Source organism: Cavia porcellus, unplaced genomic scaffold (genome assembly GCF_034190915.1).
Source record: "Cavia porcellus strain 051 isolate PalLab524CR breed Dunkin Hartley unplaced genomic scaffold, mCavPor4.1 scaffold_8, whole genome shotgun sequence".
NCBI lineage: Eukaryota > Metazoa > Chordata > Mammalia > Rodentia > Caviidae > Cavia > Cavia porcellus.
The window spans coordinates 23,207,576-23,234,938 of NW_026947491.1; the positions used below are offsets into that span (position 1 = coordinate 23,207,576).

Here is a 27,363-nt window from a genome sequence, read left to right on the forward strand (position 1 = left end):
CCTTCCTAAGTCATTCCTGGAAGCAAATATTACTCTAGTACCAAAACCTGAGAAAGACCCAACTAAAAAAGAGAACTATAGACCGATCTCCCTAATGAACACAGATGCAAAAATCCTCAATAAAATATTGGCAAATAGGATCCAGCAAATCATCAAGAAGATTATACACCATGACCAGGTGGGATTCATCCCAGGAATGCAAGGATGGTTCAACATACGCAAATCAATAAATGTAATCCACCATATCAATAAAGCCAAAAATAAGAATCACATGATCATCTCTATAGATGCAGAAAAAGCCTTCGATAAGGTCCAACACTTATTCATGATAAGAACTTTACAGAAAATTGGAATAAATGGTCTTTACCTCAATATAATAAAGGCCATTTATGACAAACCAACAGCCAGCATCATACTAAATGGCCAAAAATTGAAAGCCTTTACTTTAAAATCGGGCACAAGACAAGGATGTCCTTTATCACCACTCCTATTTAATATAGTACTGGAAGTACTAGCCAGAGCAATTAGGCAAGAAAGAGAAATAAAAGGGGCAAAGATAGGAAAAGAAGAAGTTAAATTATCATTGTTTGCAGATGACATGATACTCTACATAGAAGACCCCCTAAACTCCATTGAAATACTCTTAGATACAATAAATAAATTCAATAATGTGGCTGGATACAAAATCAATACTCAGAAATCAATAGCATTCCTATACACGAACAACAAAATTACAGAGAGGGAAATAAGAGAAACTGGACTATTCACATTAGCAAGCAAAAAAATGAAATATTTAGGAATTACTCTTACGAAAGAAGTGAAAGACTTATACAGTGAAAATTATAATACACTGAAAAAGGAAATTGAAGATGATCTCAGAAAATGGAAAGACATCCCTTGCTCATGGATAGGAAGAACAAACATTGTGAAAATGGCCATTCTCCCAAAACTGTTATACAGATTCAATGCAATCCCAATAGATATTCCATCAACATACCTTATAGATCTAGAGAAATCACTCCTAAATTTCATCTGGAACCAGAAGAGACCTAGAATCGCAAAGGCAATTCTAAGCAGCAAAGACAAAGCAGGAGGCATCACAATCCCTGACTTGAAGTTATACTACAAAGCAACAGTGGTAAAATCAACATGGTATTGGAATCAAAACAGAGCCGAAGATCAGTGGAATAGATTAGAAGATACAACCACAACTACAAACACACTCAACCACCTTATCTTTGATAAAGGAGCCAAGCAGGTTCACTGGAAGAACGACAGTCTCTTTAATAAATGGTGCTGGAAAAACTGGCTCTCCATTTGCCGAAAACTAAAGCTAGACCCATGTCTATCACCATGTACTAAACTAAAATCTAAATGGGTCAAAGATCTGAATATTAAACCAGAAACACTAAATCTATTGGAAGACAAATTAGGTAGAAACCTTGGAGACATAGGAGTAGGTAAAGAATTCATGAACAGGACTCAAACCGCACGGGAAATACTTCCCAGAATCAATAACTGGGACCACTTCTTATTAAAAAGTTTCTGCATGTCAATAGAAATCTCCAGCATAGTGAAAAGAAAACCCACAAACTGGGAAAAGATTTTAGTGAACTCTCTCTCAGACAAGGGCCTCTTGTCTAAAACATATAAAGAATTAAAGAAACTCAGACCTCCAAAATTCAAAGATCCAATCCAAAAATGGGCATCTGAGATGAATACACAATTCTCAGATGAAGAAATGCAAATAGCAAATAAATACATGAAAAAATGCTCATCATCATTGATCATTAGAGAAATGCAAATTAAAACCACACTGAGATACCATCTCACTCCTGAAAGAATGGCCAGGATCAAGAAAACCGACAACAAATGCTGGAGAGGCTGTGGGGAAAAAGGAACTCTCCTGCACTGCTGGTGGGAGTGTAGACTGGTACAGCCTTTGTGGAGATCTGTCTGGAGATTTCTCAAAAAGTTGGGACTGGAAATCCCATTTATTCAAGCTATTCCACTTCTAGGCATATTCCCAGAAGAACTGAAAGCATCATACCACAGTGATATATGTGCACCTATGTTTATAGCAGCACAATTTGTAATCGCCAGATCTTGGAAACAACCCAAGTGTCCATCAACTGAGGAATGGATAAAAAAGTTGTGGTATTTCTATACAATGGAGTATTATTCAGCTATAAAGAAGGATCACATTGAGATATTTATCAATAAATGGGCGCAGCTTGAGACCATACTCATAAGTGAAATAAATCAATCTCGCATGTGTGAATACCGAATAGTTTCCCTAATGTAAGTAATGATTCAAATATATAAAAATATGTGGTAATCATGATTCCCCATTAGGTGGCCTTGGAGCCTTATAAAGTTTTCACTCATTAATTAGAAAGGCTTTATTCTGGGCTTCTTGATATGAAAATACTTGAAGCTAGAGTATATGAAGTTTTATCCAAATATATCAAGGAAAAAGACACTATGGTAACTACTATTAAGTCAGGTTATATGGTGGTGAAGTACTAGGTTGTTGAAACAGTCATGCTGTGACCTCTATTGTTATATTGTTATGTCCTGCTTTATCTCAATCTCCCCCTTATTGTTTTAAAAAAATTATTTAGTCATTTCTTATGTTTGTCTTAATTAAAGAAAAAATTCAAAAAATTAGGATATATAAATAGTAACTCTTTTTGATTTCCTATTAACTTGTTTTGAAGTCCTGTAGTACTCCCACGATCTTGTTTTGACTGATTAGACTCTGTTCCATTCTATATGGTAGTATCAAGTTTGAAGACATAGGCAACTACTTTGAAGACAATAAGATTCACTAAGATACCCATTCTCGTTTGACTATTGTCTTCTTTGGAAGTCCTGTAATGTTTACAATGCCTAAGTTTTATTGGTCTTGTTCTCTACTGTTTTGTCCAACTTTATAATATCTAATGACATAGACAATTCTTTTTAAGGAATCAAGGGACAACGTTGATAACCATTGTTGATAAACTTGTACTCTGTTCTACATCATGTGCTATGTCTATCCTTGGTATTGACTGACAGCTTTGTTTTGCCATATTTGACTGTATTCTTCCCCCCCCCCAAAGAAAGTAATAAGCACTAAGGAGTAATAAAATCCAAGATGTGTAAATTTTGTTGTAAAAAAGAGAGGGGAAAAAAAAAGAAAAAGAGCTCTAACGGATATAACAGCAAGTGTGTTTAGGGGTGTTAAATAGCTGACTGTATCAATGTTTTTGGATCATTGAACACAGCTGTTTGCAGTCTACCTGTTTGAATGTCCACCTTGTATTCTTTGATACTGTGATTTGAGGAACTATTTTCAAGATGATAATATGTAATATACTAACAGGTGATTTCTTACTGTTATGTTTTTTTTGTTTGTTTGTTTTGCTTTTTTTGTTTTGTTTTGTTTTTTTGTAGTTCTGTATTACGTGTACCCTTACACCGCTTTGGTTTGTTTTGTGTTTTTCTCTTTTTCCTCTTAAATAAAAAAAAAAGAAATTCTCAATTTCTCTTTTAATATCTTCTTTGATTCATTGGTTATTTAAAAGTCTGAGGTTTAATTTCCAAGTATTGGGGAAAGTTTTAATGTCCTTTCTGTTACTGATTTCTCATTTTATGTTGTTTTAGTAAGAAGTCTTTACATGATCTCCATGTGTTTTTATGTTGCAATGTTTTCTGTGGTTCAACATGTGATCAGCCTTACACAGTGTCCTATGTGCTATGAGAAGGGTGTGTCTTCTGCAGGAGTTGGACAAAATGTCCTGGAAACACCTGGTAATCCCACATGATCTGGGTGCTGCTGGTTTCTGTTTCTTGCCTTTCATTTGGATTGTGGGTGCACTGCTAAAAGTGGGGTGTTGAAGCTCCTAATATCATATTGCAGTCTACTTCTGTCTCTAGCTCTAGTAGCATCTGCTGTATGAATTTGGGTCTGTGAACATCTCAAGTATTATATTCACTGCTGGCTAGATCCTGCTATCACAATATGATAATTTTTGCCTGTTTTTACAGTTTTTGATTTAAAGTCTGTTATATCTGTTAAGTATAGCTGTTCCTACTTGTCCTGGCTTCTCTTTGCAGGGAGTGTCCCTCTTCATCCCTGTACTATAGCCTATGTGTCCCACAAGAAATGTGATATGAATACTTAGAACTTACTTTCTTTTTTTAAAAAAGCTTTAAATTTTTTTACTTTAAAAAAAGCTTTAAATTTTTTTACTTTAAAAAAGCAAAACAGAAAAGAAGGATAAAATGATACAGAATTTTAAAAAATAGGAAATTAATTAATATTTTGCATATTGTAATCTTAGAAATAGCTGTTCAGGTTATAAGATTTAGGGGTTGAAATGATCAAAAAATCAAACAATGAAAACACAATCTGTTTTCCCTTAGATGAACTAACAGAGATTAGTAGCATAGCTATACAAATATATACATACATACATACATTTATATATGTATACCTATATGCTTAGGTATATAGGTATCCCTATATACTCTATACATTGAGGTATCTCCTATCCATTGAGATTCCATCTCACTTCAGAAAGAATGTCTGCCATCAAGAAATAACTGATAACAAATGTTGGTGTGGCTGTGGGGGGAAAGAAACACTTCTCCATCATTGGAGGGAGTGCAGACTGGTGCAGCCACTGTGGAAATCAATGTGGAGATTGCTAAAAAAAAACTAGGACTGGAAGTCCCATTCAATTAAACTATTCCCCTTTTGGATATTTTCCCAGAAAGTTCTAAAACGTCATGCTACAGTGATATATGTGCATCGATGTTTATAACAGAGCAATTTGTAACAGCTAAATCTTGGAAACAACCCAAATGCCCATCAACTGTGGAATGGATAAAAAAGATGTGGTAATTTTATACAATGGAATATTACTCAGCTATAATGAAGGATAATCTTGAGGATTTTGTAAGTAAATGGAGGCAACTTGAGACCATACTCATAAGTGAAATAAATCAAACTCGCATTTGTAAATATCATATTGTCTCCCTAGTGTTAAAAAAACTGAAAAAAGTAATAAGATCCAAAATGTACAATAGATAAGGTCTCACTTTCTTTATCCATTTAGTCACTCTACATCATCTAACTGGAGAATTTATTCCATTTACTGTCAAGAATTTGATGGACAAGTAAGGACTTCTTGCTTCTGCTGTTCCATTAATAGTTTTCTGGTTGTTCTAGGACTCACTCATTCCTCTCTTGTTTGTCTGAATGTTTCGGGACTTTCCATGGTGCTGAGCTTAATTACTGTCTAGTTGTAGATTTTCTGTTACTGGTTTGCAGTTCTTATGGGACTCTAGGGAAGAAACTTGCAGTTATCATAGACTATTGTAAAGCTGATAGCAACTTAGCTTTAGTCTCTATCTTAGTCACATTCTCATGCCTAGGACACAATATCTGACACCCACAAATTAAAGGAGGAGAACGTTATTCTGTCCCATGGTTTGTAGAGGTTTCAGTAGTCCACAGTCAGCAGGATTCATAGCAGATGGGGTTGGTTACAGAGGGAGGCAGAGAGGGAACCAGGAGGAGGGAGAGAGAGACAGGCTCTTCCAGGCCACAACCTCAGTGACCCACTTCGTCCAACATCACATTTAGCTGTAACCTTTTCCATGGTGTAATCCACTGATGAATGCCACACACCCAGGATCTGGTCCTCTCACTAAAGCCCCATCTGTGAAGGCATGAGGCTCTAGGAGGTCATTGAGGTGTAAACCATCACAGTCACACCAGTATGTCCCCATTTACATTTTCTTGTTGACTTAATCTATACACACATATCATGTGTTCCTTAATGATTAATTATAACTGTAGCTATGTTTCAATCATTTAGAGGTTTGATAGTGTCATACTGAATTGTTGTGCAGATAGCTGTTAAGTCTTCTACCAGCATATTCTGTACTTTTGATGTGTTTTCCTTTAAGGTTGTCCATGTCCTAGTGACACTTCACCATAGCTTCAGTGTGTGAGTGTTTTGTGAATTCTGATCCTTCTTTATTTCTGAATATTGCTCAGCTGGACATAACATTCTTGGCTTTCAGGATTTTTGCTTAGAGTATGTCACCCCCAGCCCGCAAGGCCTGTGCTGAGAAATCTGACAGTCTGATGGGGTTCTCTCCTATGTGACAGTGACTCTAAACTCTTGCTCCTTTTAAAATCTTTTGTCTTTTCTTTAGATGGTTTATTTATAGTACATTTTGGAGAGGACTCTTGGGATGGAGTTCATTGGAGAACCTTTGTGCTTTCTGTATCTGGATGTCCTTATCTTTCCTAAGATTTGAGATACTTCTAGCAATTATTTTATAAAATATATGTTCCATGATTTCTCCATCTTTTCCTCCCCTGAAATTGCCACAGTTTGTTCACCTTGCCCCTCCCCTGCCTCCACCCTTGTCACACTCAAGGATGTCACTTCTCCCTGAGGATGAACTCTTACATCCAGCCTGGCCCAGGACAGCAGCTGTGCTGTTACCACAATGGCAAAACCTGTCTCTTTGCTCACAAGGATGTCACCTCCACCAGGCACCTCTTGCCTGGGTTCTGTAGCAGGCGCCCCACATTCCTATCTTCCCCTAGTCCAGAGGGACCTTGATGCTCTCCCAAGATACCTCTGGACCTCACCGGCCATTTTTACTGCCTTGAGTTCTGGGTTGTGAGTTTCCTAACCTCAATTCCAGGTGCTGCTGGAGGACATGGCAGGGCTTCTGCTGTGGGACTGATCACAGGTCCTAGGATTTAGGGGTGCAGTCAAATTCCCAGACCTCAGAGTGCATCTGTGTTGGGCAATGTACCCAACATAAACCAGTGGGACAAGGTCATACTGGATAAAGGTAGGCATTTTACCCAGTAGCACTGGTATTCTTATGGGAGGAGACAGGGACATGGACACAGGACAATGCTAGGACAGTGAGGCAGTAAGCAGTGCTGCTCCCCTGATCCATAAGACTGAGACCTCCAGTAGAGCAAGAGTGGTTGCTGGAGCAGGTTTTCCCTATGGAACAGGAAACCCAGCCTGCCAGGCCCTGTTGGATTCCTGACCTTTAACTAGGGTAAGCAGCCCTACGCAGACATAGTTCTTGTTTCTACCCTGTTTCTGAAGCTGATCTCAAATGCACAGGTCGCTTCCTGTCCTCCCATGCCTGCTGAGTCCCCTGCTCTGTTGAGCTGTTTGGTCGTTAGTCATCCAAGCCTGGTGTAATGTGATGAGCTCCATTTAACTCAGATGCAGCAGCTTCTCAAGGCTTAGTTTGAGGAAGGAAGGTTTCCTTGAGGGCCAGGTTGATGTTGAGGGATCCAGAGGTAGCGGAATTGACATGCACTCAGAGGTCCTGAACACCTCCATGGTAGCTACCCAGGTTAGGCTCCTGCTGTAATCAAAGCCTGGTGTTGCCTGTCCCAGAGTCCCCAGCTCAAAAAACTGGCCCTTATCATGGTGCTACCACATACGCTTCCTGCATGCCCTGCCCTGGACACTTGCACCATCCAGCTGTCCTCTGCTGAACACAGCCCAGGAGCCCACTGCCGCTTCTCAGCCTTCACTCCTGCCTCTCCCCATCCCCTACATACTGCCAGCACCTCAGGCCACAGGGAAGTCCTGGTATTGGTGGCAGCACTGGAGCCTGGGTATTGGAATGCACCCCCAACTCCTGAGGAAGCTAAGTCCCCCTGTTCCCTCAAACTTGGTCTTCCCCACCTTTTCTTCCTACCTGCACTTTCCAGCAGCCCAGCCCTCACTCTCCTGCATGACTTTGAGGGCTGGTAGGAAAAGGGCAGGGAGACATGAACAGCAGGACCAGAGGGAGTCAAGGGCTCAGGCGAGACCCTGAGCTCACTAAGGAAGTAGTTTGGTAGAGAAGGCCCCAGAGACCCCTAGAAGATGTGAGTCCAGAGCAGCAGGTGACTATCCCTAGGACCTCCCTCTCCTGCCTTGAGCCCCAGGGCACACTTCACTGATCCCACCCCCCACCCCCACACCAGGCAGCCTCTTGCTCAGACACAGAAAGCCACAGAAAAAGGGAACTTCAGGCAGTGCCACCCATTTTCAATCCTGTTCTTAGTCTGCAGTGCTGGGGGTGGGGAGGCTTCTATACCTCTGGAGACAGGAGCTGTGACTCTTAGGAGGAAAAAACAGAGCTGAGCTGTGACAGTACAGGGCTGGAGCAGGAGACTGGGGAGCTACCATGGCTACCATGAGGTGAGTAGACTGGACAGGGGTGGAGGCGTGGGGAAGAAGGATACTTCACCCTGCATAGCCAAGGCCACAAGAAGGTAAACTGCCTGGAGATCACCCTACAGAGGAATGGTCCTACCCAGGGCAGCTCCCCAGAGTCACTGAGCCCATCTGGGACAGACTGGGGTCCAAGGCAGGGATATGGCCAGGTCACCTGAACAAATACACCAGGGGCTGACAGGAACACCCTGGAAGATACAACAAGAGGCACAGAAGGGGAGTGGAGGACAGAGGAGGGCTGTCATGGAAATGTCACAAGCAGATGACAGTGGACAAAGTTAGAGAAAAAGGGGTAATGAGAACTTCCAGAAATAGGTTCGTAGCTCATGCAGTACAAGAGAACCTTCATCTAGGAGTCAATAGGACCTCAGGGTTCAAGGGAAAATCCAGTCTGCAGCAACCAAGTTCAGGGAACCAAAGAAGAGAGGCTACAGTTGAAGTTGGCCAGGTAGGTACTCCCAGGAGCTCACAAGAGCAGGTCAAAGGATGTGCCCATAGTTGTGGCAGGTAGGTGCCAGAAGGGCCAAGGCAGCTCCAGGAGCTCAGGGGCCCAGGTAGGCAGGGGCAGGTGGATATTAGAGAAACCAGGGCATCCACAGGAGCTACTGGTAAGACCAGAGCAGCTACTGGTAAGCTATGGTGGATGGGTGTTGGAGGGCTCAGGGAAGAGAAGCTCTGGGGCATGTAGGTGCTGGAGCAATCAAGGTATCTTCAGGTGCTCAAGGGACCAGGGCAGAACAGTTACAGTTGACCAAGGAGAGACAGGGGCTGGACGGGACAAATAAACCCCAGGAATTCAAGGAGCCAAGGCAGAACAGCTGTAAGTGAGCAGGAGCAGGTGAGTGCTGGAGGGACCAGGGAAGTCACAGTAGCTCAGGGAACCAGAGCAGAGCGGCTACAGGTAAGCATTGGCAGGTGAATGCTGGAGGAGCCAGGACACTTGAAGGAGGTCATGAGGTCAGGAAAAAACATGTCCTTGTGACATGAGGCAGATAGCTATCAGAAAAATAGAGTAGCTTCAAGTACTCAGGGAACCATAGCAGAGCAGCTACATGGGTGCTAGAGGCCAAAGACACCCCAGGAGGAGCCCAGGGAATCAAGGTAGAACAATAGTTGACCATTAGCAGGAAAATCCTGGAGAGGCAAGAGTAGTCCCAGAAGCTCAGAGGACTCAGACAGACCAGCTATAGATGAGCTGGGGCAGGTAGCTGCTAGAAGAATCAGGGAAGCTCTCTCAAAGCTTAGGGAACCAGGGCAGAACAAGTGAGCTGGGGCAGGTGGGTACTAGAGGGTCAATTGGATATCTCAGGAATTCAACAGACCATACTATATCAGTCGCAGGTGAGGTGGGGTTGATGGATGCTGTGTCAAGTCCTAGAAGCTCAGGGTACCAGGGGCAAGAAGCTGCAAGTAAGCAGGGGCACTTTGGTGCTGGAAGATCTGGAGCTACCCCCATAACTCAGGGGACCAGGAAAGAAAATCTACAGATGAGCAGGGGCAGGTGGATGCTAGTGGAGCCAGGAAATTTTCAGGAGCTCATGGGTTCAGGGCAAATCATATTTCTGTAATTTACCATATCTGGGTACTAGAACAGTCAGGGTAGCTTTAGGGACTCATGGAAACAAGGGCAGAGCGTCTACCTGTGATCTATTGTAGGCAAATTCTAGAAAAGCAGCTGAAGGTGAAATGGTGTAGATGGGTGCTGAAGGGACAAGGGAAGTTCCATGAGCTGAGGGAACCAGGGCTAAGAAGCTGCATGTGACTATAGGAATTTTGGTACTGTAAGAGCCAGACCAGCCCAGGGGCTCAAGGGACAGAAAAGCTAGTGGTGAGCGGAAGAGGTGGGAGCTACAGGAACAAAGGCAGCTTCAGGAACTCAGGCAACCAGGGAAGAACAGGTACTGGTGAGTAGGGACAGATGGGAGCTAGAGCAACCAGGAACTCAGGGGACCAGGGTAGCACAGCTACAGGTGAGCAGGGATGGATAGGAGCTGGAGGAACCAGGGCAGCTTCAGGAGCTCAGGGGCCTGGGGCAGAACAGCTACTGGTGAGCAGGGACAGATGGGAGCCAGAGGGACCAAGGTAGTCTCAGGAGCTCAGGGAACCAGGGCTGCAGTGCCCTGGGCAGGGACAGATGGAAGCTATAGATGGAACCAGGACTGCAGTGCCCTATAGGGACCAGGGAGGCCCCAGGAGCTCAGGGGGCCAGGGCAGCACAACTACAGTTGAGCAGGGACAGATAGGAGCTAGAAGAATCAGTGCAGCCCCAGGAGCTCAGGGAACCAGGGCCACAGTGCTATAGGTGAGCAGGGACTGATGGGAGCTACAGGGACCAGGGCAGCCTCAGGAGATCAGGGGAACAGCGCAGCACAACTATAGGTGAGCAGGGATAGATGGGAGCTACAGGGATCACGGCAGCCCCAGGAGCTCAGGGGACCAGGGCTGCAGTGCTATAGCTGAGCAAAGGCAGATGGGAGCAACAGGGACCAGGATAGCCCCAGCAGCTCAGGGAACCAGGGCTGCTGTGCTATAGGTGAGCAAAGGCAGATGGGAGCTACAGGGACCAGGATAGCCCCAGGAGCTCAGGGGACTGGTGCTGCCCAGCTACTGGTGAGCAGGGACAGATGAGAGCTACAGGGATCACGGCAGCCCCAAGAGCTCAGGGGACCAGGGCAGGAGAGCTACAGGTAATCAGGGATGGATGGGAGCTGGAGGGACCAAGGTAGCCCCAGGATCTCAGGGGACCAGAACAGCACAGCTACAGGTGAGCAGGGACACATGGGAGCTGGAGGGATGAGGGCAGCCCCAGGAGCTCAGGAGCCTGGGGCAGAACAGCTCTTGGTGAGCAGGGACAGATGAGAGCCAGAGGGATCAGGGCAGCCCCAGGAACTCAGGGAACCAGGACTGCAGTGCCCTAAGCAAGAACAAATGCGAGCTACAGGGACCAGGGCAGCTCCAGGAGCTCAAAGGATCAGGGTAACACAGCTACAGGTATGCAGGGACAGATGAGAGCTGGAAGGACCAGGGCAGCTCCAGGAGCTCAGGGAACCAGGGCAGCAGAGCTACAGATAAGCAGGGATGGATGGGAGCTGGAGGGACCAGGGTAGCCCCAGGAGCTCAGGGGACCAGAACAGCACAGCTACAGGTGAGCGGGGACACATGGGAGCTGGAGGGATGAGGGCAGCCCCAGCAGCTCAGGGAACCAGGGCTGCTGTGCTATAGGTGAGCAAGGACAGATGGGAGCCACAGGTACCAGGGCAGCCCCCAGGAGATCAGGGGAACAGGACAGCACAGCTACAGGTAAGCAGGGATGGATGGGAGCTGGAGGGACCAAGGTAGCCCCAGGAGCTCAGGGGACCAGAACAGCACAGCTACAGTTGAGCAGGGACACATGGGAGCTGGAGGGATGAGGGCAGCCCCAGGAGCTCAGGAGCCTGGGGCAGAACAGCTCTTGGTGAGCAGGGACAGATGAGAGCCAGAGGGACCAGGGAAGCCCCAGGAACTCAGGGAACCAGGACTGCAGTGCCCTAAGCAAGAACAAATGCAAGCTACAGGGACCAGGGCAGCTCCAGGAGCTCAGGGGATCAGGGTAACACAGCTACAGGTATGCAGGGATAGATGAGAGCTGGAAGGACCAGGGCAGCTCCAGGAGCTCAGGGAACCAGGGCTGCAGTGCTATAGCTGAGCAGAGGCAGATGGCAGCTACAGGGACCAGGATAGCCCCAGGAGCTCAGGGGACTGGTGCTGCCCAGCTACTGGTGAGCAGGGACAGATGAGAGCTACAGGGATCACGGCAGCCCCAGTAATTCAGGGGACCAGGGCAGCAGAGCTACAGGTAAGCAGGGATGGATGGGAGCTGGAGGAACCAAGGTAGCCCCAGGAGCTCAGGGGACCAGAACAGCACAGCTACAGGTGAGCGGGGACACATGGGAGCTGGAGGGATGAGGGCAGCCCCAGGAGCTCAGGGAACCAGGGCTGCTGTGCTATAGGTGAGCAAGGACAGATGGGAGCTACAGGTACCAGGGCAGCCCCCAGGAGATCAGGGGAACAGGACAGCACAGCTACAGGTAAGCAGGGATGGATGGGAGCTGGAGGAACCAAGGTAGCCCCAGGAGCTCAGGGGACCAGAACAGCACAGCTACAGGTGAGCGGGGACACATGGGAGCTGGAGGGATGAGGGCAGCCCCAGGAGCTCAGGAGCCTGGGGCAGAACAGCTCTTGGTGAGCAGGGACAGATGAGAGCCAGAGGGACCAGGGCAGCCCCAGGAACTCAGGGAACCAGGACTGCAGTGCCCTAAGCAAGAACAAAAGCGAGCTACAGGGACCAGGGCAGCTCCAGGAGCTCAGGGGATCAGGGTAACACAGCTACAGGTATGCAGAGACAGATGAGAGCTGGAAGGACCAGGGCAGCTCCAGGAGCTCAGGGAACCAGGGCTGCAGTGCTATAGCTGAGCAGAGGCAGATGGCAGCTACAGGGACCAGGATAGCTCCAGGAGCTCAGGGGACTGGTGCTGCCCAGCTACTGGTGAGCAGGGACAGATGAGAGCTACAGGGATCACGGCAGCCCCAAGAGCTCAGGGGACCAGGGCAGCAGAGCTACAGGTAAGCAGGGATGGATGGGAGCTGGAGGAACCAAGGTAGCCCCAGGAGCTCAGGGGACCAGAACAGCACAGCTACAGGTGAGCAGGGACACATGGGAGCTGGAGGGATGAGGGCAGCCCCAGGAGCTCAGGAGCCTGGGGCAGAACAGCTCTTGGTGAGCAGGGACAGATGAGAGCCAGAGGGACCAGGGCAGCCCCAGGAACTCAGGGAACCAGGACTGCAGTGCCCTAAGCAAGAACAAATGCGAGCTACAGGGACCAGGGCAGCTCCAGGAGCTCAAAGGATCAGGGTAACACAGCTACAGGTATGCAGGGACAGATGAGAGCTGGAAGGACCAGGGCATCTCCAGGAGCTCAGGGAACCAGGGCAGCAGAGCTACAGATAAGCAGGGATGGATGGGAGCTGGAGGGACCAGGGTAGCCCCAGGAGCTCAGGGGACCAGAACAGCACAGCTACAGGTGAGCGGGGACACATGGGAGCTGGAGGGATGAGGGCAGCCCCAGGAGCTCAGGAGCCTGGGGCAGAACAGCTCTTGGTGAGCAGGGACAGATGAGAGCCAGAGGGACCAAGGCAGCCCCAGGAACTCAGGGAACCAGGACTGCAGTGCCCTAAACAAGAACAAAAGCGAGCTACAGGGACCAGGGCAGCTCCAGGAGCTCAGGGGATCAGGGTAACACAGCTACAGGTATGCAGAGACAGATGAGAGCTGGAAGGACCAGGGCAGCTCCAGGAGCTCAGGGAACCAGGGCTGCAGTGCTATAGCTGAGCAGAGGCAGATGGCAGCTACAGGGACCAGGATAGCTCCAGGAGCTCAGGGGACTGGTGCTGCCCAGCTACTGGTGAGCAGGGACAGATGAGAGCTACAGGGATCACGGCAGCCCCAGTAATTCAGGGGACCAGGGCAGCAGAGCTACAGGTAAGCAGGGATGGATGGGAGCTGGAGGAACCAAGGTAGCCCCAGGAGCTCAGGGGACCAGAACAGCACAGCTACAGGTGAGCGGGGACACATGGGAGCTGGAGGGATGAGGGCAGCCCCAGGAGCTCAGGGAACCAGGGCTGCTGTGCTATAGGTGAGCAAGGACAGATGGGAGCTACAGGTACCAGGGCAGCCCCCAGGAGATCAGGGGAACAGGACAGCACAGCTACAGGTAAGCAGGGATGGATGGGAGCTGGAGGAACCAAGGTAGCCCCAGGAGCTCAGGGGACCAGAACAGCACAGCTACAGGTGAGCGGGGACACATGGGAGCTGGAGGGATGAGGGCAGCCCCAGGAGCTCAGGAGCCTGGGGCAGAACAGCTCTTGGTGAGCAGGGACAGATGAGAGCCAGAGGGACCAAGGCAGCCCCAGGAACTCAGGGAACCAGGACTGCAGTGCCCTAAACAAGAACAAAAGCGAGCTACAGGGACCAGGGCAGCTCCAGGAGCTCAGGGGATCAGGGTAACACAGCTACAGGTATGCAGAGACAGATGAGAGCTGGAAGGACCAGGGCAGCTCCAGGAGCTCAGGGAACCAGGGCTGCAGTGCTATAGCTGAGCAGAGGCAGATGGCAGCTACAGGGACCAGGATAGCTCCAGGAGCTCAGGGGACTGGTGCTGCCCAGCTACTGGTGAGCAGGGACAGATGAGAGCTACAGGGATCACGGCAGCCCCAAGAGCTCAGGGGACCAGGGCAGCAGAGCTACAGGTAAGCAGGGATGGATGGGAGCTGGAGGGACCAAGGTAGCCCCAGGAGCTCAGGGGACCAGAACAGCACAGCTACAGTTGAGCAGGGACACATGGGAGCTGGAGGGATGAGGGCAGCCCCAGGAGCTCAGGAGCCTGGGGCAGAACAGCTCTTGGTGAGCAGGGACAGATGAGAGCCAGAGGGACCAGGGAAGCCCCAGGAACTCAGGGAACCAGGACTGCAGTGCCCTAAGCAAGAACAAATGCGAGCTACAGGGACCAGGGCAGCTCCAGGAGCTCAAAGGATCAGGGTAACACAGCTACAGGTATGCAGGGACAGATGAGAGCTGGAAGGACCAGGGCATCTCCAGGAGCTCAGGGAACCAGGGCTGCAGTGCTATAGCTGAGCAAAGGCAGATGGCAGCTACAGGGACCAGGATAGCCCCAGGAGCTCAGGGGACTGGTGCTGCCCAGCTACTGGTGAGCAGGGACAGATGAGAGCTACAGGTATCACGGCAGCCCCAAGAGCTCAGGGGACCAGGGCAGCAGAGCTACAGGTAAGCAGGGATGGATAGGAGTTGGAGGGACCAAGGTAGCCCCAGGAGATCAGGGGACCAGAACAGCACACAGATACAGGTAAGTAGGAACATATGGGAGCTGGAGGGACGAGGGAAGTCACAGGAGCTCAGGAGCCTGAGGCAGAACAGTTGCTGGTGAGCAAGGACAGATGGGAGCTATAGGGACCGGGACAATGCTACTATGGGTGAGCAGGGATGGATGGGAGCTACAGGAACTGAGGCAGTCCCAGGAGTTCAGGGACCAGGGCAGCTTCAGGAGCTCAGAAGCCTGAGGCAGAACAGCTCCTGGTGAGCACAGACAGATGGGAGCCAGAGGGACCAAGGGAGTCTCAGGAGCTCGGGGAGCCATGGCCACTGTGCTACAGGTAATCAGGGACAGATGGGAGCTATAGGGACCAGGGAAGCCCAGGAGCTCAGGGGATCAGGCCACCACAGCTCCAGGTGAGCAGGGACAGATGGGAGCTAGAAGAACCAGAGCAGCCTCAGGAGCTCAGGGAACCAGCACCACAGTGTTACAGTAAGCAGGGACAGATGGGAGCTACAAGGACCAGGACAGCCTCAGGAGCTCTGGGGTCAGGGCAGCACAGCTACAGGTAAGCGGGGATCGATGGGGGCTGGAGGGACCAAGGCAGCCCCAGGAGCTCAGGGGATGAAGATGGCACAGCTACAGGTGAGTAGGGACAGATAGGAGCTTGAAAGAACAGGGCAGCCCCAGGAACTCAAGGTCCTGGGACAGAGCAGCTATTGGTGAGCATGGACAGATGGGAGCTACAAGGACTAGGACCGCCCCAGGAGCTCAGGGGACCAGGGCAGCACAGCTACTTTGAGCATGGTCAGATGGGAGCTACAGGGACCAGGGCAGCCCCAGGAGCTCAAGGTACCACGGAATTTCAGCTACTGGAGAGCAGGGACCGACAGGAGCTAGAAGGACCAGGGAAGCTGCAGGAGGTACAGTCTAAAGCTATAGTCTAGTAGAAACAGATGGTGCTAGAGGATCCAGGACAGCCCCCGAGAGCTCAAGGGAGCAGGACAGCACAACTGCAGGGACAGATGGTAGCTTGAGTAACCAGGACGGCCCCAGGAGCTCAGGGAAATAGGGATGTAGTGCTATAGGTGAACAGGGACAAATGGACCTACAGGGACCATGGCAGCTGCAGGTGCTCAGGGAACTATGGAAGAACAGCTATAGGTCAGCTGGGACAGAAAGGAGCTAGAGGGACCAGGGCAACCCCAGGAGCTCAGGGGAGCAGGGAGGCACAGTTATACATGAGCACATGCAGATGGGAGCTGGAGGTACCATGACATCCCAAGGAACTCAGGGGACCAGGCAGCACAGTTAGCGGTGATCAGGGACAGATGGGAGCTAGAGGTACCAGGGCAGCCCCAGGATCTCAGGAGACTCGGCCAGAATAGCTGCTTGTGAGCATGGTCAGATGAGAACTACAGGGACCAGGGTAGCCCCAGGAGTTCAGGGGGCCAGGAGAGCACAGGTACAGGTGAGCAGGGACAGATGGCAGCTGGAGGGATCAGGGCAACCCCAGGAGCTCAGGGGGCCAGGAGAGCACAGGTACAGGTGAGCAGGGACAGAGGCAAGCTGGAGGGATCAGGGCAGCTGCAGGAGCTCACGGAACCAGGGAAGAACAGCTACTGGTGAGCAGGGAGAGAGCAGCCAGGACGGCCCCAGAAACTGTGCTTTCCATGTCTGTGATGAAACTCTCACCAGGGCAGGACCTGCCTGGGCAAGAGGGTTGTAGCTTTGTAGAGTCCAGAGAATCTAGAAACAAGCACACTAGTCAGGCCTGGTGAACAAAAAAGAATCTGGTGAGTTGAAGAGGCCCCGGTGACTGTCAGCAGACGAGGGCACATAGAAAAGCAGCATCCCCAAGGTCCAGGGTTGTGCTGACTTCTGTAGGTCATAGAGCACTGATGGATTGTTGAAGATGGCCACTTGGGAGGAAGGACAGAAGGTAGTAGACAAGGGCAGAAACTCTGCTAGAGATCTGGGCCTGCAGGTTTCTGGAAGCACTTTGGGAATGCTTCCAAATTAGAAAACCAATTGGCTGGACTTGTCTGGAGCTCATGGGAAGGGCTGCCTAAGAGCAGGTGGAGCCAGGTACATAGCACCCAGTGGTGGGCAGGTGTGGCCAAAAGCCCAGACACATGACTCTGCCTGGATCTTGAACACCCAGACTCTGAAGAACCAAGGACAGAGGGTCCTCCATGGTCCAAGGTCACCTGTGGGGTTGTGGAGGCAGTGGGCTGGCCTGGCCCAGAGTTTGCATGGACAGGTGGCTAAGGTGGGCAGGCAGAACAGGGCAGGTGGGCACCAGTGGCCACAAGCACACACCTAGGACCCTGTCTAAACCTTGCCAAGCACCTAGACTATGGAAACGTACTCTTCCATGACCCAGGGTCAGCTGTGTACAACAACAAATCACCTGATACTTTTTTTCTTCCAGCCAGGACAACAGCCCCTTCCGTCTTCCCTCTGGCTGCCAGCTGTGTAGACACATCTGGCTCCATGATGACCCTGGGCTGCCTGGTCAAGGGCTACTTCCCTGAGCCGGTGACTGTGAAATGGAACTCAGGGGCCCTGACCAGTGGAGTGCACACCTTCCCGGCCGTCCTTCAGTCAGGCCTGTACTCACTCACCAGCATGGTAACTGTGCCCTCCAGCCAGAAGAAGGCCACCTGCAATGTAGCCCACCCGGCCAGCAGCACCAAGGTGGACAAGACTGTTGGTGAGGACAGTTCCCAAGGAGACATGGGACCCCTGGAGACAAGTGTGGGGTCGGCATTCCTGGGTATACTTACCACAGGCATCCGGAACCTTCTGTCTGGCTCCTTAGTGGAGGCCTCTGTCCTCCGTGTTCTGGGAGATGGCCTCTGGGTGTTTGCACCAAGCTCAGGGTGGGTGCAGTCTGGATCACTTGTCTGTTAGAGACAGAGAGATGGCTGCTGGCCTCAGGCCTGCTAAGAACCTTATCCCAGGCGACCTGGTCCTGACTCAGCTGTCACCAATGGCCCAACCCTCTCCTCCTAGGTACAGTGCCTTCTCTCATCCAACCCAAGTAACCTCAGCCTTCTTTTTGCAGAGCCTATTCGAACTCCTCAACCCAACCCGTGTACATGTCCCAAGTGCCCACGTAAGTCACTAAGCCTCCTTCTCCAGCCCAAGTAGGGGCTGAGGACCCAGAGGAGCATTGTGTCAGAGGGAAGCTCCCCGGTGCTGATCTGTCTCCTTTGTCTCCCACACCAGCTCCTGAAAACCTGGGTGGACCATCTGTCTTCATCTTTCCCCCGAAGCCCAAGGACACGCTCATGATCTCCCTGACCCCTAGGGTCACATGTGTGGTGGTAGATGTGAGCCAAGATGAGCCTGAAGTCCAGTTCACATGGTTCGTGGACAACAAACCGGTCGGCAATGCTGAGACAAAGCCCCGAGTGGAGCAATACAACACGACATTCCGCGTGGAAAGTGTCCTCCCCATCCAGCACCAGGACTGGCTGAGGGGCAAGGAATTCAAGTGCAAGGTCTACAACAAAGCCCTGCCAGCCCCCATAGAGAAGACCATCTCCAAAACCAAAGGTGGGAGTGCAGTGCAGGCAGGTGGGAGATTGGGAGGCACTGTGGGGGTGAAATGGACAGGCCCTCCATGGCCAGCCCTCCATCCCTGGCATTGAACATGTGCTGATCTCTGTCCCACAGGGGCTCCCCGCATGCCAGATGTGTACACTCTTCCCCCGTCCCGAGACGAGCTATCCAAGAGCAAAGTCAGTGTGACCTGCCTGATCATCAACTTCTTTCCTGCCGACATCCACGTGGAGTGGGCCAGCAATAGGGTTCCAGTGAGTGAGAAGGAATACAAGAACACCCCACCCATTGAGGACGCTGACGGGTCCTACTTCCTCTACAGCAAGCTCACTGTGGATAAGAGCGCGTGGGATCAGGGAACCGTCTACACCTGCTCCGTGATGCATGAAGCCCTGCACAATCATGTCACTCAGAAGGCCATCTCCCGGTCTCCGGGTAAATGAGTGCTGTGCCCAGCAAGCCCTCACTAACCTGTAGGCTCTTGAGTTCTGCAGGACCCTGTCCCCCAACACCCATGTAAATAAAGCACCCAGCACTGCCTGGGACCCTGCCACACTGTCCTGGTTCTTTCCGAGGCAGAGGACCTGTGCCATGGGGCCATGGGCTCTGGGTCACTCAGGGGCCAATCCTGCACTCTAGTCATCAGGGACAGAGAGCATTCTGCGTCTGAGGACCACAGCACATGTGTCTGCCCTCACGGGGGCAGACACAATCTAGCTGTCCTTTTCCCAGGGCCCATCTCCAGCTGGCAGCAGCTCCCTACCGACGCTCAAGGAAGGGACACTGAGACTCATCTTTCTAACAGCCTGTCCTTGTCCTAGGGTCTCTGTCCACTGCAGAGACAGCAGGCCATGACTGTGGCACATGACCCCCTCACCTGCACAGGGCTGGCTACCCCATGGGGGCACAAGATTCTGCCCAATCATGAGGAAGCTAGCCACTCTGGAGATACTGCACATCCCTGGGGACAGTCACTCCTGTGTTCCCAAGTCACTGAGGCACTGCCTTGGCCTCCCCAAAGGAGAACAGTGCAGAAACATTGGAGACCACTGAGCCTTGTAGGAGGTCCATGACCTGGGACCCATTAGAACAAGGCCACTGAGAAGACCCAGCCCACACTTATTGCACAAACCCAGGGACATGCACATACACACCCAACACCCTGGGCCCACGGGCTAGGCTGCATCCAACCACCCTCCATGCCCTCCTAACTGGACACATATTGACCAGCCCCTCTTGAACCTCCCTAGCACACAGTCCTCCACATCTGACTGAAGTTCAACCCTCAGGCTGCCTCCCACACTACACAAAGTCACCATGTCATTGCTATCCTGCCTCTGCCATCTTTCCATCATTCAGCTTAATCACCAGGGTCAGGTAGAGGTCCAGGCAGGCTTCAGAGGTACAGCCTGTAGAGTCATAGGCGCTGATGCTGCCCAACCCCTTTTGTGCTGAGAGCTGGAACAGACAGGGAGTCATTTACCAAGTCCAGGCAGCCAGTCTGGCTATAGGGCCTGCCACATCCTGGTCCAGGTGGGACACTTGGATGACACAAGGCTGAAATCCAGGAAAGTTGACCCAGGAGTGTTGACCTGGTGGGCACACTTGGCCCTTCTGCCCTTGGGGTCCCATCATTTCCAAAACTTTGCACAGGGAGAGACCTTGACCCCATTGGGGACACACACTGACCACCCCCTCCTGTCCAGAGCTGTACCTGGATGAGAGCTGTGCCGAGGCCCAGGACGGGGAACTGGATGGGCTGTGGACAACCATCACCATCTTCATCACTCTCTTCCTGCTCAGCGTGTGCTACAGCGCCACAGTCACTCTCTTCAAGGTTGGCACACTGTCCCTGACGCCTATGCTGCCCATGCTTCACCAGTGATGGCCCACCTTGGCCTGTGCTGTCCCCAAAGCAGCCCATGTTGTCTAGTGTGGCCCCCCACAATGGCCCACCCTGTTATCATACAGTCCCTGAACTGTCCCCAGTGTCCCTACAATGGCCGACGCTGAACCATTGGATCTCTGCACTGTCTCCACAGTGTCCATGCAGTTTTCCCCATGTTGTCTCCTCTTTGAACCCACACAGTCTCCATGATACACCATCTCTATCTTATCCCAAAACTGTGTCAAGATGCCCCATGCTGTTTTGCAAATGCTTTCCCCTCATTGACTCAGTGATGCTAGCTGCTATTTATAGCATATGATCCCCAAACTGTTTTACTATTATGCTGATAATGTGCTATGCAATTTCCACATGAAGTCTCCATGGTGTCCACACCTTATGTGCATGATATTTTGTGCTACTTTCCCAATCTTGATCCCATTATGTCTCTAATCTTGATCCCATGATGTCCCAGCACTGTCACCAACTCTGTCTCCATATTATCCCCAAGCCTATTCCTTGCTGTGCTAAGCTCTGTCTTCTCCTTATCCCCACTGTCGTCACCTTGGCCCATGCTGTCTCCATGCTTGTCCCACTGGTCTCCCTGCCTCTGGTAGCATCCTATGTTGTCATAACTGCTCAACTATTGTTCCCATAGGTGAAGTGGATCTTCTCCTCTGTGGTGGAGCTGAAGCAGACCATTGCCCCTGACTACAGGAACATGATCGGGCAGGGGGCTTAGGGCCCACCTTCATGGGCCCCAGGATTCCCAGGCCTTTGTAAGATCCCATCCATCACTTGCAGCAGCTGACCCCCAGGTCACACGCTACTCTGACCTTGCTGCCTCTGACTCTGTGGATCAGTGATCCTGAGCTCCCACCCTCCCTGCCCTGGAGGACTCGTGGATAGCAGGTGCGCCTGGCCTCAGCCACCTCAGAGCAGTCGCCATGGCCCTGGCTGAGACAAATAAGACATGTAGCTTCTCTCAGCAGGATATCCCTGCCTCGTGAGCAAGATGGTCACCCAAGAGAAGGCACAGGCCAGTACTGTCCATGTCCATCTGAGTGGGACCAGCCTTGGAGCAAATCCTGTCCACATCAGCTTCTCCAGCACAGGCATTTCTGAGGAGGGTGAGGCTGAGACTTTCCAGGGAGACTGTAGCACTGAGTCCAGAAAACACGATCATTGGCTCCCAGCACTGGCTCAGAAAGGGCTGCTGACAGTCTTTCCAATGGACTTTACCAGCCTGTGCCTAGTGTGCCTGTGCTGGGAATCTCTAAGGACTCAGGCTTCAGCAATGGCTCGCATTTCCGTCATGTGTCCTCTGATGTGGACCTTGTGTACTGTCCTTCCTTGTGGCCTACACTGCACACTGCTGGATCCAACCTGTAGGGTCTGACCACTCCAGGCCTCTTTGCACTGGTGATAAAGAGCTGGCCCCAGGATACCACCACCTCCACTGGGAGCTGAAGGACACTCCTAGGAGATGCTCAAGGAAAAATCTGGCTATGTGATGGCTGCAGAGTACCAGCAAGGCAGAAAAAGATGGCTGTCACCATCCATGCCTCTAGCAGGTCTGGTGGGTAGGTCCCAGACAGGCCAGATGTGGCGTTATGGAGGAGGAGTCCAAGGAGCACCTGTCCCAATGAAAGCACAGCTTGATGGCTGCTGGAGGCACTGAGGGTCAGCCAGGACTGCCCTGCAGGATCAGTGTAGACTGCAGAGCGCTGACATAGGAACCCCCAGGTGGACAAGATACCAACAGAGAGAGAGCCCTGTGACTCAAGAGCCAGGACTCAGCGGACCCTGTACAGAGGGTCAATGTTTCATTGCCCTATCCAGCATGGGGAAAATGCCCAGCCAGACCCTTCAGTCAGGAAGAAAGACACAAGCAGGAAAGGAGAGCAGACACTGCCCCATGCTATAGGAAATCCCAAGGGACAGCTCAGTTCAGCTTTGCAGCTTTGTTCTGTTTGTTTGTTCTGTGTTCTGGAGCCTATGATGTCCTCCAAGTTCTGCCTTTAATGGTAATAAAACATCCGTGAAACTCTGTGTATCTCCCTATGGTCTCCTGTGCCACATGCCATGCTGCCAGGCCCAGATAGAGATGGGTAACACTGACAGTCCTGTGGGGCCTCCTACCCTGTCCTTCCTGTTGCCTCCCTCATCCCAGGCACTCAGCCTTCCCTCCTTAAGGATTTTTTCTGACTGAGTACTGCCCATGCTCATCTCAGTCTCTCTGGGAAGTGTAAAGAGCAGACCCATCTTGGGATGGCTGGGCAGAGATTCCCGAGCTGACCAAGTTAGATATATATAGGAAGCATGTATTTGGTCTCTTGGAAGCTTGGGCTGCCTTGACACAGAACATAGGTGACCTCTTGAGGAACACGAGTCTATTCTCTTGTAGCACTAAAGGCTGTTGTCCTGGATCAAGGTGGTTTTTTCCTTGGCTTACAGATGCATCTTGTTCTTGTGTCCTCCCAAAGTGGTACCTCTGTGCTCTGTGTCCTCATCTCCTCTCTCATGAGGAACACAGACAAGATTAGGTCTTTCCAAGAACCTCACTGTCACCTGTCTGTTTAAAGACCTTTTATCTGAATGCAACACATTCTTACATCTTGGCCTGGGACTTCCACATACAAATGTGTAGGGAACACATGCAACCTCTAATGGTCCATCTCAAGGAGCAAAATTCACCCACTCCTCTCAACACATAGGAGTCTCATCCAAGCCACGTCATCTCCAAGTTTCAAGTTTCATATTAACATTGCCTGAATAAGGTAAGGGCCAGCCACAGGTGAGAGGCTCTCTGGATCCAGATTCACTCCCACAGGACATAATGCCAGGCAGGAGTTGCAGGAGTGGGGAGATATTTGCCAGTAGAGATCACATGCTCAAGTGCGATGACAGCCATTGGGATAAAGGACAGAATCAGCACAAATTGACATTGGCTGGCTGTGGCAGGGAAGTGAGGGATTAGGGAAGAGGGAAGATAGAGCTCACATAGGTGAGCCAGTGCACAATCATCACAGCTGATCAGTGTCTGTACACGAGGCCAGCCATGCCCAGGCTGGCTTGAGTCTGTCTGCTGTGGATACTGGAGACTCAGAAGTAGGGGACACAGGGCCCATCCTGAGATCCTGGATATGGGATACAAAGATATATGGGAGGGAGGAAGACTGATTCAGAACTGAGAAAATATCCTCTAGGGAGGAGTAGAGGTCTGACTGGAGCTGTCAGTTAGATCTGGACTTCCAGGGGGGTAATTTAAGGTCATCCCATGCCCTCTCTTGCCTTCACACTAACCCTGTAAGCAGACGCCATGCTGGCCAGTGGGCAGACTGCCTCCAGCTCACCTCTTGTCCCAGTGTTTTCTGTGCCTCTCCAGCTCCCTAACCAAGGACCAGCGTCCTCCTGCCTGAGTGCCCACAGGGATACTAGGATTGTCCTGAATAACAGGGACCTCACAGACTCCCTACTAGACACAAAAACCAGCACAAACGCAGCCCCTTCAGAGCCCTTCACGTATAGCCCCAAGGCCTTCTTCAACACTGCACCTGTGTTAGCCCAAGTCAGCCTTGTGCCACCCCCTTTTGCCCTGAGTCACCTACATTATCCACCATTGGCTCCTGTGCCAATTGGTGTCATGCCCTTTTCCTCCAAAGTGAATTATGATCACAAACCAAGGTTTTACACTATGTGTATATATGCCTGACCTTATTAACAAAATAGGAGATAACTCCATTCTTCCTTTCCATACAGGTCACTGGGTCAGAGCTGGTATTTATAACCATCTTCTACAACCCACTCTGTATTCCTTAGGCTTTCAGCAAGCACTTTGGCAGGTGTTGGGTTTTTTCCTGGTAGGACAATCCATACTTCCATTTCTGAAGGTTCTTGACCATTTGTCATTCTGCCTAGATTAGGTTGTTGTAGTTTTCCACTGACCTTACTAAAAGGACATGGTAATACTAGACTCAACTCTATGATGTTGCTTGCATTCTAAAAATGTTTTTCCTTTTCTCCATTGTGGAGAGATAGTTCAACTTTCCTCTTTTTTTTTTTTTTTTTTTTTTTTTTTTTGTCTTTTTCGTTTTCATCAGTACCAGGGATTGAACTCACAACCGCCTGCTTGCAAGGCAGGTGCTTACGCCGCTGAGCTAAATCCCCAGCCTCAACTTTCCTCTTGATTGTCTGGATCATTCACCCCTATCAACTTCCCTTTTTGCTTTTTTACTCAGATGCATGAGGAAACCAAAATGACTAGGGGGATATCTCAGCCTTGAGTTCAATTGGGATACCTCAACAATCATTGTTGTGCTTTCTGATACAAGTCTTTCTCCCTCTGGAACTATGATTCAAAGCCAGAAAAGCATAAGATCATAGAAACAGGAAGCATAAATTGTGCTAGTGTGGTACTAGGAGTAATGGAGGGTATCATTTCCACTTCTACCCCTTGACTCCTAGATTCATGAATCTCGGCTATTGGAGTCATAGTACCATACAGTGGACACTAATTCAAAGCATACATAGCTTTTTAAAGAGTAATGTCCCATATCCTCAAGGTGTTTCCAATAGTTGGAACTTCAACTGAATCTTCAAGAAGGCATTTTACTTCACTGTTGCTTCAGGTGCTTCTTGAGGGAGAGGAACATAGTAAGACCAGTGAATTACATAAACAAGAGTCTATTGACTCACTTTCTTGCCCATGAATTGTGATTTGTTGTCAAATATAATGTTGTGGGGAATACCAGGCCAGTGGTTAAGACATTATGTAAGTTCATTAATGGTAGTTTTGGCAGAAGTGTTATGTATGAGAAAGGTAAATTATCCAGAATAAGAGTATATGCCAGCAAGAACAAAGTTCTGCTTTTGCAATTATGAAAGTAGCCCAAAATAATCAACCTCTCATGGAATGCTATCATATCAGGAACTTAGTTTAGATGTCTTCTGCAGGTATATTTGACATTCATTAGTGAACAGAGCCAGATCAGCCTTGGTGAGTGGAAGTTTATGTTGATAAGCATATATAGAATCTGAGTCCCCGCCACCATGGTCCATGAACCTGTTAAGAAATGATAGGTGTGGCTAAAGAAAAATGTTGATTGCTATCCACAGAATGGATTATCCTGGCCACTTGATTATTATAGTCCTCTTCAGACAAAGTCATTTAATGGGAAGTGTTTATGTGAAACACAAATGTCTTTATATCCTTTGCTCATATGGAGAGGTCTATCAACATGCAACTTTGTCAAATAACTTGGTCATAAATTTTACAGTCATGTTCTTCCCAAATCCTGGACCAGTCAGCCAGACCATTGCCTACAACCCATGAATTAGTAACATGCATTTCTAGCCATTTTTCCTTCTAGCAAAAATGTATAATCAGATGTACTTGACCAAAGTTCTGCATATTTTAAAGATTTTCCTTCATCACTGTCCTTCAAGGATGTCCTGGAAAGAAACAGTAATGCTGAAGCTGTCCACCTGAAAGTGGTGTCTACACAGTGCACAGAACCATCTGTAAACCAGGCATTAGGCTTATCTCCCTCTGTCAGCTGACTGTGTGATACATTCTATGAGGTTATAAGTGCATGCTGGGAGACAAAAGGCAGCACTGTAGGAGTAGAATCCTTGGGCATTTGGGCAGCTTTTTCATGTAACTTACTGTGTCTTCACACCAGCCTGGAATCAGTTATATATATATATATATATATATATATATATATATATATATATAGACAGAGAGAGAGAGAGAGAGAGAGAGAGAGAGAGACAGAGAGAGAGCTTCCATTTAATGATGGATTAATGTTATGCTTGTCCAATGTTAAGACTTTGTGGATCAGATAATATCTAGCTAAAATAGGCATCTCAATCACATGGTAACCTGATGTCCTATCAGCTAACATTCAGTTTTCACTAAGACTCAGTAGCAGATCAGGGGCTGCTTTTCAAATGGAGAGTAGTTGTCTCCAAATGATGGCAGACAAAATCCTGAAGGCTTCCACTGTGATTCATTAGTGGGAGACTGCCAGAGATTTCAAAATCTTGAGGACATCCACTGTGATTTATTCAATGACTCATCAAACACTTTTCTGTCTGATACTGACACTTTAAGAACTACTAGATTTATTGGATCATATGGCCCCAAAGGCAGAGCAGCCTGCACCACACCTTGGACTTGTTGCAGATCCCTAACAACTTTCTGATAACTTAGTAAATGGGCCAGAGTGAAATTCTTAAGTAAGAAATGTGTCCCCTCTGAGATCCAAATAGGCCCACTAGGTATTGTGCCTTCTTATTGGTTGTAGGGGAGCCAGATACAACTTATGTTTCACCTTCTGCATGCCCATGCACCAGTGGACTAGAAATTTCATGTATGTAGAAGGACCTTGAACTTCAGTGGGATTTCCTTCCCATCCTCCAGCACATAATGAGTCCAGAGGGATTGCTACCTCTTGCTCTCTTGGTCTAATCACAGAAAATCATCAGTTTAACGATTCAGTGTGATAGCTTGTGGGTGAGAAAGACAATCAAGATTGCTGAAAGTAAATTGTGACACATGGATGCAGTTAATATAATCCTGAGGTAAGACAGTGAAGGTGTATTGCTGGCCTTGCCAACTGAAAGTAAACTGTTCTTGATGGGCCTTATGGATAGATATGGAGAGGAAACCATTTGTCAAATCCATAACTGCATACCAAGTACCAGGAGATGGGTTAATCTGCTCAAGCAAAGACATCACATCTAGTACAGCAATTGAAATCAGAGTCAC

At 49.4% G+C, this 27,363-nt stretch overlaps 2 gene segments (V, D, J or C); both read left to right on the forward strand.

Moving 5' to 3' along the window:
• LOC111755906 (Ig gamma-2 chain C region-like) overlaps positions 1–19,256 on the forward strand; it is a 118,638-nt gene extending 99,382 nt beyond the window's left edge. The window contains 4 exon segments of the C gene segment in view: positions 17,568–17,849; positions 18,204–18,254; positions 18,368–18,697; positions 18,818–19,256. Coding sequence covers positions 17,630–17,849; positions 18,204–18,254; positions 18,368–18,697; positions 18,818–19,146 — 930 coding nt within the window.
• Positions 1–27,363, forward strand: part of LOC101789046 (Ig alpha chain C region-like) — a 215,223-nt gene that overhangs the window by 98,518 nt on the left and 89,342 nt on the right.